This window comes from Aethalodelphis obliquidens, unplaced genomic scaffold (genome assembly GCF_003676395.1).
Source record: "Aethalodelphis obliquidens isolate GAN/ISIS:26980383/991018 unplaced genomic scaffold, ASM367639v1 scaffold39, whole genome shotgun sequence".
Classification (NCBI taxonomy): domain Eukaryota; kingdom Metazoa; phylum Chordata; class Mammalia; order Artiodactyla; family Delphinidae; genus Aethalodelphis; species Aethalodelphis obliquidens.
Genome location: NW_020837983.1, coordinates 5,025,500 through 5,036,512, shown reverse-complemented (window position 1 = coordinate 5,036,512; position 11,013 = coordinate 5,025,500). Strand labels below are relative to the sequence as shown.

The window sequence follows — 11,013 nt, the reverse complement described above, 5'->3', positions numbered from 1 at the left end:
CTCCCTCTCCCTCTCCCTCTCCCTCTCCCTCTCCCTCTCCCTCTCCCACCCCCCCCCACCCCGCCCTGGTCAAACTATGCCTATTTATAGTGCCTATTTTTAGTGCCTATTTTAATGCATCCCAATTTGTGAAGCCTTTTGATATTACTTTTCTTTCTGTATACTTCACAGCATGTTATTGAATGATTTCTTTTTATAGATCATTTATATGCCTATTTACCATTTCCTACTCCACTATCTGACTGTTAGGTCACTTAGGTCAGAGACCATGTCTTACTAGCTTTTTCCCAGTGTAATTGTACAGTGTCTTGTATAATTTAATAGTTGAAGTGTTTGACAAATGATTAAGGAGATTTGAAATGGTATCACAAATTTGATAGAATTTTCATTTTTCTGAAATAACTGTGTAGCTTAAAAAATCTCCTTAAAAATTCTTTTATTACTTCTCACAGTAATGTATATATAGAAAACATCAAATTGTGATAAATTTGACCTTAGATTTTCTAAGACTACTTTTAATAACAAGTAGGTAGAATAGAATTTAAAATGCATTTTATGTTGTTTAAAACTGTTTCTGTTTATAATAATGAAAAAGCAAGATAGTAGAGGTGAAAATTTTACATCATTCCAAATATTTTAATTAGTTCATAGTTTTTCCCCTCTCTTTTAAAAAACTGATTTTCTTCTGTTTTCCCTGACGTTTAAAAATAATAATCATTATAATACTTTCTGATTCAGCTATACTGAACTTCCCACCTCTGGTTAAAGTGGTATGAAAAACTAAGAGTGAGGAAAGAAGTCAGATAGATGCCTTGATAATTTGTATTCTGGTTAATATACTTATTTCTATAAAATAAATTTAGTCTGTAATTCATACATTTTAACAACATGTAGGGGACAGTTCCTTTAAAGATAACTGTTCACAGTCTGTTAGTGCATTTTAATTGCTTTTAACTCATTTAGTTTAATTTTTAAAAAATAAAACATGAACTAGACCATCGTCAACCTAGTCTTCATTGCTACCTCCAAACAGAGCAGTTAAAACCCTTGTAGACATAATGGTTTATTAATTTCTTATTAAAACTGTATGTTCTCTTCCATAGTACAATGTAAATGACTTCCTCAGTCTAGTGTTTTCTGAAAGGAACAAGTGTGCTTCAAGCACAGTATCAGTTTGAGTGGGAATCTGTGAAGAATAATTTTCATTTAGTTTTCACCGAAATGTGTCCAGTTATAGGACAAATGGTAGGAGCTACAAACAAATTTTAATTGTTACTGTTAATTTAAAAATACTGACTCTTACATTTGGATTGGTAGGACCAATATTCATGTTGAACCATTTAAAACAGGGCCATGTTCTGAAGATTTGAAACTACTTAAGTGTTCTTTCATATGTGACAATATGGATGGATTTATTGTCACGAACTGAGATTTATTTTGCCTAGTGAATTTTTTTCACCATTCCCATATTCATTTTATTATGTGGCATACTTTTTTTTTGCGGTACGCGGGCCTCTCACTGTTGTGGCCTCTTCCATCGCAGAGCACAGGCTCCGGACGCGCAGGCTCAGCGGCCATGGCTCACGGGCCCAGCCGCTCCACGGCATGTGGGATCCTCCCGGACCGGGGCACGAACCCATGTCCCCTGCGTCGGCAGGTGGACTCTCAACCACTGTGCCACCAGGGAAGCCCTATGTGGCATACTTTTTAAAGCAGAAAATGTTAACTTTCTGTATGACCGCACATAGTCTTAAATATGATAGTTACTGTTTTCTTTAGTTGTTTGCCTTATCTCCAGAAAAACAAATTCAGCTTTCATTAGTTCTCTGTTATAGCAGGCATTTTATTAACTTGAGTATCAATTAATGTATTATGTTTCCTGCAAGTGCATGTGTATTTGTCATTGGATATTTTTGTTGAGAAATCTTGGTGCCAGTAATTTGAATACAAGTGTTTACCTATTTATTTTGTGAGTCTTAACTCAAAGAAAACTTGTTTCAGCTTTGAGCTGACTAATTCTTAAAACTAGCCATTCAAACTGATGTAAAAACAAAAACATTGAGGGGGAGATTGCAGCAGTCTTAAATATCTGAGTAAGTTTGGAAGCATTTTTTGCAAATTTCTCTGCTCTCAAATTTAACTTATGTGTGACATTTACAGGGATGTTGTGGAGATGATAGTGGTCTCATGGAAGTAGAGGGAGCTCATCCATCACGGACGATGAGTATTAATGCTGCAGAGTTAAAACAGCTTCTACAAAGCAAAGAAGAAAGTCCAGAAAATTTGTTCCTTGAACTAGAGAAGCTTGTTTTGGTAAAAAAACAAAACAAAACAAAATAAGAAGAGCTCATTCCAAAGACATATTTTCTTCTCAGTTTGACTTGTACAAGTTTTCTTAGTGACTTTTTAAAACAGTGAACTCTCAGTCGGGTATTTATACTCTGAATTAATAATTTGGAGTGAAGTCTTCCATACTATTATGAATTTTTAAAAAAATTTTGTTATGTTTTATTTTTGGCTGCATTGGGTCTTTGTTGCTGTGCGCGGGCTTTCTCTAGTTGCGGCGAGTGGGGGCTACTCTCCGTTGTGGTGCGCGGGCTTCTCATTGTGATGGTTTCTCTTGTTGCGGAGCACGGGCTCTAGGCATGCGGGCTTCAGTAGTTGCGGCGCATGGGCTCAGTAGTTGTGGCGCGTGGGCTTAGTTGCTCCACGGCATGTGGGATCTTCCCAGACCAGGGATTGAATCCGTGTTCCTTGCATTGGCAGGCGGATTCTTAACCACTGTGCCACCAGGGAAGTCCCCATACTATTACGAATTTTAAGGAGTACATGAAGGCAGTACTTTTTGAATTATCTATTGTTTGAATGCAGGGCGCCCCCTGCTACCACTCTTTAGAAGTAACAACAATCATTTTTGGTGTTTGTTTTATTTTAATATATTTAATGTTAAGTTGATAATTTCTTGATGGTGTTCCAAATTTCTTAGTAGTGAAATAACACCACCTTTTCTACTAAAGAGTCAGTAGATGATGGGCATAAATGTTCAGGTTTTACCTGCACCTTCTTATTCTGCTTTTGTTTGTATCTAGGAGCATTCAAAAGATGATGACAATCTGGATTCTTTGTTGGACAATGTGGTTGGACTTAAGCAGATGCTGGAGTCATCGGGTGATCCTTTACCTCTTGGTGACCAGGATGTAGAACCAGTACTTTCAGCTCCAGAATCTCTCCAGAATCTGTTTAACAATAGGTAAAACAAGCAATGTTTTGTGGTTGAATAGATATTGTATATTTAATGGCTGGGATCTAGAGAGGGCCAGCAACTTATTTTTTTCTAAGGGCTAGATAATAAAAAATCTAGACTTTGCAGGCCACATTCAGTCTCTGTTGCATATACTTCTGTAGCTTTTTGCTTGTCTTTTGTTTATTTTAAAAAAGCTTTAAAAATGTGCAAACCATTCCTAGCTTGCAGGCTGTACAAAAACAGGCTGGCAGAATGGGGGTCATAGTTTACTGATCCCTGATCTAGAGGATATGCCTCTTGATCTTTGGAGCACTGTCCTTTTAGAGCATAATGAATATTTAATATGATGAAATTATTCTCTAAATTTGGAAAAATTACACATTGGTACAGTGTTATAAACTTGGCTTTTTGTTTTATTTTATTGAAAGATCAAAATTTGTCATAACAGGATTAATTTCCAAGTTACTGGTTTTTAAGAATACTTAATTCTTAAATAGCTTCTTGAAGGAGTCTTTTTAAGTACAAATCTTATTCATACTTTTAGAGGGTAATATTTTTAATTGTGCTGTTCACATGTTTTACTTAGAAGTTAAGCTAAAATATTTAGTTTTGGAATTCTGCTTTTTAACAAATACTTTCTGTATTCTAGAACTGCATATGTGCTAGCTGATGTCATGGATGATCAGTTGAAATCTATGTGGTTCACTCCATTTCAGGCTGAAGAGATTGATACAGATCTGGATTTGGTATAAGTAATTTTATTACTAAATATTTAGAAAAAAATTCTGTTGATGTTTTTGTTTCTTTGCATATTGTTAGGACTAAAATAGATTATATATTATATGGCTGTTAAAAGTCTGTCTTGGGACTAGTACTGCATTATTTTTATGTCAGTTGCCCACTTAATGGTGTCCAGGACTCTTCGTTTTTATATGCTACCTGTTTTGCCTCTTTCTAGTTAGTGATCTGTATATTTGAGAATGAGTGGAAAATCACATTTTTGCGTATGTACTCTGAAGCACTTTGGTTTCTTATATTTGTAGGGTATAGAATAGTATCCCACAAAATTATAATTAATTCCTATATTTGGGTTTAAAGGGAGGAATCTGCTCTCTTGTGGTATCTGCTCTTAATTTGGGGAAATGTAAAAAATATATTTGTTAAAATAATACAGTATGAATCCAAATTGACATTCTTTAACGTAATACTGAATAGGTAAAAGTATAGTTAAAGATTTTAATGCAGTCTGTTTAATGATTCTCATAGGGAGGACGATTTCAGTCACATCTTATTGTACCATATATTGTTTTTTCTTGATTTAAAAAATATATATATTTTTTCGATAACATCAGATTTATTTGTAAATCAAGAGGAAGGGTACTCCAGAAGAAGAGTGGATACTCAAAGAAAGAAATATATTTGGATATTCCCTGGTCCAAAAAATGCTAGTATTCATTATGGACAATAAAACTAAAAGAATGATTTGCTTCATATTTAAGGTGTATTTGGTGTATTGAGAACTCCTTTTCCTTCTTTAAGATATTACATGCAATTGAATTAAAATTGCATTAAACAATTTTTTTTCTTTAGTGTAAGTTGTTCAGTGATTCTTTAGAACTGTAGTGAGAGAAATGTTCTATAATCTGCCCTGTCCAGTTAGCCACTAGCCCCATGTGACTTTTGAGCAATGAAATGTTGCTAGTACGACTAAGGAATTGAATTTTATTTTGATTTAATTAATTTAAATTTAAGTAGGCACTTGTAATTAGTGGTTACCATATTTGGCATCACAGGTTGAAAATATTTGTTCTAACTATGTTGAATCACAGCTGTCTTGAGATGATGGTTATGACTTTATGGGGTTTAGGGAAATTTTTGGTCTTTTAGGTTTGATTAATTTGAATAAAACTTAAACATAATTTTCATTCTTCTGAAAGTTGACTTAGGTTGGAACCTCATTAAATTCATAGAACTAGGAGATCTGTGGCACAGAATCCTTTTATAATATGTAGTGACTATACAAGGCTTGTGGAGTATGTTATTTTCAGATTATTTTGGAAAAGTTCTGGAGATACTCCATTGTTACTTTATATAGAGAAATACTGAGATCCTTGTCAGACAGCAGAGGTTTCCCAGACTAATAGCCCTTCTGTGAGTAGGAATGCTACCTACCCCACCCCCAAATGAAAGCAGCTGAATTCCTAAGGTATTTTTTTTTAAAACTACCAATGGTGTTGGGTTTTGAAACGATGAAGGACCTATCATTGATTTATTATGAGACTCAAATATAGTTTATAGGAGATAAGAATTCCTGTAATCAAATGTTATGTTAATAGTACATTTAAAATGTAATGTCACATTAATAGTTACATTTAAGATATATCTGTGGTTTTGTTTCATTTTTATGACTGCAGGTAAAGGTTGACTTGATTGAGCTGTCTGAAAAATGTTGTAGTGACTTTGACTTGCACTCGGAATTAGAGCGCTCGTTTTTGTCGGAACCATCATCTCCAGGAAGAACCAAGACTACTAAAGGGTTCAAACTTGGGAAGCACAAGCATGAGACCTTTATAACTTCAAGGTAAAATTTCTTTTAATAAAGATCTTGGTTGGGGTCAAATAAGCTTATTTATTTTAATATGTTTTGATAGACACATGACTATTAAAGGAGAAAGGAAGCTGGCATAATACTTGAGTCATGAATATTGTTTTGATTTTTTTTTTTTTTTTTTTGCGGTACGCGGGCCTCTCACTGTTGTGGCCTCTCCTGTTGCGGAGCATAGGCTCCGGACGCGCAGGCCCAGCGGCCATGGCTCACGGGCCCAGCCGCTCCGCGGCATGTGGGATCCTCCCGGACCCGGGCACAAACCCGTGTCGCCTGCACTGGCAGGCGGACTCTCAACCACTGCGCCACCAGGGAAGCCCTTGAATTTTTTAAAAGATAGTAATTTGGCCAGGACATACCTGGTACACTTATACTATATTGTTGTACTTAATGAGAGTTCAGAAGGTTTGAAAAGGAGCAAACTGGATTATTTTAAACAATTGTTAGTCATATCAATAAAATGTGAGTACCATTCTTAGCTAGTTTTGTTGTATTTCCCTGGCAAGTCATAGAGATATTTGCAGTAACAAAATTGGGATAAGAAATAATTGATATATAGTTTTCAGTATTGCAAAGATTGACTTATATTTTCACTGGAAATGTGTAAAGGAGAAAGTTTTCATGGAGTATTTTTGTTTTCATAGTGGAAAATCTGAATACATTGAACCTGCCAAACGAGCTCATGTTGTGCCACCACCAAGAGGAAGGGGCAGGGGAGGATTTGGACAGGGTATACGACCCCATGATATTTTTCGTCAGAGAAAACAGAACACAAGCAGACCACCGTCTATGCATGTGGATGACTTTGTTGCAGCCGAAAGTAAAGAAGTGGTCCCTCAAGATGGAATACCCCCACCGAAACGGCCACTCAAAGTATCTCAGAAGATTTCTTCTCGTGGTGGATTTTCAGGCAATCGGGGAGGACGGGGTGCTTTTCACAGTCAGAATAGGTTTTTTACACCACCTGCTTCAAAAGGTAATGAATTATGTATGTTTTCTAATGAGTTATTCTAATATTAGAATATTGAATAGAAGCAATTCAGATAAAGTATTTTTCTGTTACTAGAGTTAATCTGGCTCTAGGCCAATGGTACTATTTGCAAAGTCCTTTATTGTATAGGAAAAATCATTTTTTAATTTAATTTTTGATTAATTGCATATTTAGCGATGATTTTAAAAGAAGTATTGGCTAATTATTTTCCTTTTTACGTTGAGAATTGTGTTTATCCTTTCTGAATAATATCCATACATAATTTTCACAGTTGTATTTATCAACAGTTCCCTTAGGATTGTTCTGTGTAGTTCACCATTGATTCTCTTATCTACTTGCTTCCTAATGTTATATTTAATCTGTTTTAAATTTTTCAAGATTTTAGAGTCTGAGTTCTAAAATATAAACTTATAGAAATTATATTTTACTAGTGGATTGATGACATGTTTTCATGCTTCTGAGTTAAGAGGGTGGGAGCAAAAGAGCATAGGTGTTTACATTAATAATAAACCCATAACTTTGTTAGGAACTGTTTTAAACACTTTGCATGTAATACTCTTATCAACCTGATGAGATAGGTTCTTTTAGTAGCCCCACTTAATAGAAGAGAAAACTTGTCAGTTAGCTGACCAGGACACGTAAAATATAAGTGGCAGAACCAATATTTGAACCCTGGCAGTCTGGCTCCAGAGCCTCTGCTTCTGACTACATATGATGCTGCCACTCTACCTTTATTCCGTGTACAAAATTTCATAGTTTCTCTTCCATTGCTTTTGAAAATTAAGAAAAACATGTCATATCTTCCTTAATCCAGTTGAAGTTGTGGAAAAAGTAGATTTTGATCATGTTGCCTATGTTTAGGAAACTACAGTCGTCGGGAGGGAACAAGAGGTTCCAGTTGGAGTGCTCAGAATACTCCTCGAGGAACTTACAATGAAAGTCGTGGAGGCCAGAGCAATTTTAACAGGGGCCCTCTTCCACCATTACGACCACTTAGTTCTACAGGTACACTTTCTTCTTACTTGATACTTCTGAGAGAGAGGGAGGTGAATCCTTTTCAGATTGTTGAATGTCATATATTCTCATTCTGGGAGAGAATATTTTAGAATGTAGACATATAATTCTAAAGTCAATTTAATTTTATTTCTGTGAGTGAGTGTCCAATGTACATCTTCTGTATAAATACTCAGAATTTTAGATTCTGAACTATATGTGTATAATGAGTAGTTCCATATTGATGTGCTATTTTTTAATAGTTCAGTAAAGAAGGGAAATCAATCCTTAAGGTACCTTTTTGACCAAAGTAAACTGAGATGTCTTCATAGAGTATATAAGTTGACTTTTTTTTTTTTTTTTTAAGTTGACTCTTGAACAATGAAGGTATGAACTGCAAGGGTTGTCCACTTATATGTGGATATTTTTAACAATAAATAGGATCCATGGTTGGTTGAAATCGAGGTTGCAGAGGAAGCTCTGGATATGAGGGCCAACTATAAATTATACTTGGATTAACCCTTGAGTTGTTCAAGGGTCAACTGTATTCTGTTTCTGTTTACAGTATTGTCTTGTGTATGTAAGCATATAACCTTTTTTCCCCCCCCCAAAACATTCCTATGTCAAGTCCAAAATTCTGGTCAGATGTAACTTTTGGTTTCAAATGCACATTTTTTGTTTTTTTTTGGCTGCACCACACACCATGTGGGATCTTAGTTCCCCTACCAGGGATCACACCTGTGCCTCTGCAGTGAAAGCGCGGATTCTTAACCATTGGACTACCAGGGAAGTCCCAAATGGACATTTTTTAAATAACAGCTGTATTTGAGATGTAATTCTTATGTTTAGACAATTTACCTATTTAAAGTGGACAACTCAGTGGTCTTCAACACATTCACAGAACTTACACTTGGGTTTTAAAGGAGCAAACAGTAATCCCTGTCTTGGTTTGAGCTCGGTGGTATAGATTAGTATTTATGTCATGGGAAAGGAAAGGATGTTGCAACTAAAAATTATATTCTTTTCTTTTATAGGCTATCGCCCAAGTCCTCGTGACCGTGCTTCCAGAGGTCGTGGGGGACTGGGGCCTTCCTGGGCAAGTGCAAATAGCGGCAGTGGAGGCTCAAGAGGAAAGTTTGTTAGTGGAGGCAGTGGTAGAGGTCGTCATGTACGGTCCTTTACACGATAAAACATTTTTTTGGAACATCCTAAGTGTATATGAACATTTCATGAGGACAGTAAAAATAAAACAAGACATTGGAGGACCAATTTAGACTTAGCAGTTATCTGGATACATCTGAGAGAATATTTTTATCTGAAGAAAGCAAATTTTGTTTGATACCTAACACAAGATTTCAATAAAAATCAAAACTTTGTATGTTTGTATATATTTTTTCCCCTTCTTATATGACTATTTAGAAAATCTCTTAGGTAGAAAATGAACAGTGAAATAACGTTTTTGTTTTAGTGTATTTCTTGCATATACCACAGACGTCCCCAATACTTTCTCAGCTCATGTTGCCTTTTACTGTTTCTATAGTTTTTTCACAATACACCAGGCCAAAAGAAATGCCTAATGATTCCATTTATTAAGCAGTTAGGTGCAAACAACTTAATAAGAATTTAACAAGTAATGGTGGTTGCTGCACAACTTCTCAAACCTTGGAATCAGCTTGAACACTGCCAGTATTCCTGTTCCACTATGATTTTTGCGTAGTACTTACTTCAACTGCTGAAAATTCAGTTTTGTAAAGATGCACTGCCATGGGAAGGAATATAATGTTATCTAACACTGAAAATGTAAACTACCTCGAGCTAGCATTTTGTGTTGTGTCCAACAGATGTGTTCTCAAAAATTTAAAATGTCATGTGGCACTCATGTTAATTTACTAGGGTGACCTAGTGCAATTTTGGGAACCTTTTAGCTGTTCAGAAAGAAACATGACACTCTTCTCCTTTACGCTAGAAAGAAATACATACGTGCTTTGTGTTTTAGCTTTATACCTACTTACACTATTTTATTATGCAGTTTTTTAAAGCCTAAAATGAGGCATATCCTAATACTGTTATTTTGGAAATCAGAAACATCTAATAAAATCTATACTTTATATACAGAAATGAAGTTTATACTTTGAGAAAATAGTCATATTTTCCTCAAGAGATATCACACTGAGCCTGTATAATCTGGCATAAAATATAGAGTTCTCTGGGCTTCCCTGGTGGCGCAGTGGTTGAGAGTCCGCCTGCCGATGCAGGGGACACGGGTTCGTGCCCCGGTCCGGGAAGATCCCACATGCCGCAGAGCGGCTGGGCCCGTAAGCCATGGCCGCTGAGCCTGCGCATCTGGAGCCTGTGCTCCGCAACGGGAGAGGCCACAACAGTGAGAGGCCCGCGTACTGCAAAAAACAAACAAACAAACAAAGAAAATATAGACTTCTCTTAAACAACAAAGGAGTATATGAGTCTCATTCCATCCCTTTATAATGCTGTTTTGTCGAGCTATTTGTGAGTCAATGGAAAGTTTGTTTGCTAGGAAAACCTTGAAGAAAAACTCAGTTCTAAAGATTCTGTTATTTAAGTGAAAGGTAACGGAAATTTTTTCATAACTAATGGCCTCAAAAACCCAAGGTAACCTAAACCCCTTTTAATCCTGAAACTAATAAGCTCATTTTCTCTAAATATGCATTTTTCACACTAGATAGAATTTGAAGTTTGTCCTTAATGTCTGACACAATATATGTAAAAATAATTGTTTAAATAATTATGTTTCTTAGTAAGAGTATATGGCCACATATAGATATGTTTCTTGATTTTCTTTTTTAAGCTTTAGGTTGAATATAAACTCAGAAATATCAGAGAGCCGTTGCTGCTTGTTTGTTAGGTTAGTACCCAGTAATTCAGGCCAGCCAAAGTAATAAATTATTAATGTAGAAGCAAATTAATACCAGGCATATATCACTCAGTCCAGCAAAGGAGGTATTATCCTAACTTCACAGATGGAGAAAGTTGAGGAACTTTACTCGAAAGCGATAGAAACAGGATTTAAAACCAGGTTGGCTGGCTCCTAATTCTTTACTTCTCCTTTGCGTCATGGAGAGCTAAGAAGCTACTTTTTAGGTTGAATGGTATTAGAGATCCTATTAATTTATTCCATGGAAGTGGAGTTCCAAAGACCTACCA

The 11,013-nt window shown here is 35.8% G+C and overlaps 1 protein-coding gene across 3 annotated transcripts in view; it reads left to right on the top strand.

Annotated features, from left to right (window-relative positions):
• VIRMA (vir like m6A methyltransferase associated) overlaps positions 1-9,214 on the top strand; it is a 61,644-nt gene extending 52,430 nt beyond the window's left edge. Inside the window, exons 18-24 of one of the 3 annotated variants that reach the window (XM_027131412.1) lie at positions 2,161-2,313; positions 3,090-3,250; positions 3,894-3,990; positions 5,659-5,825; positions 6,494-6,825; positions 7,702-7,845; positions 8,868-9,214. In XM_027131412.1, the coding sequence (XP_026987213.1) occupies positions 2,161-2,313; positions 3,090-3,250; positions 3,894-3,990; positions 5,659-5,825; positions 6,494-6,825; positions 7,702-7,845; positions 8,868-9,022 (1,209 nt within the window). In that variant the 3' untranslated portion in view covers positions 9,023-9,214. The remainder of the gene's footprint in view (positions 1-2,160; positions 2,314-3,089; positions 3,251-3,893; positions 3,991-5,658; positions 5,826-6,493; positions 6,826-7,701; positions 7,846-8,867) is intronic. The other 2 variants (XM_027131413.1, XM_027131414.1) reach the window with 2 other exon arrangements.
• The last annotated feature ends 1,799 nt before the right edge of the window (positions 9,215-11,013 follow it).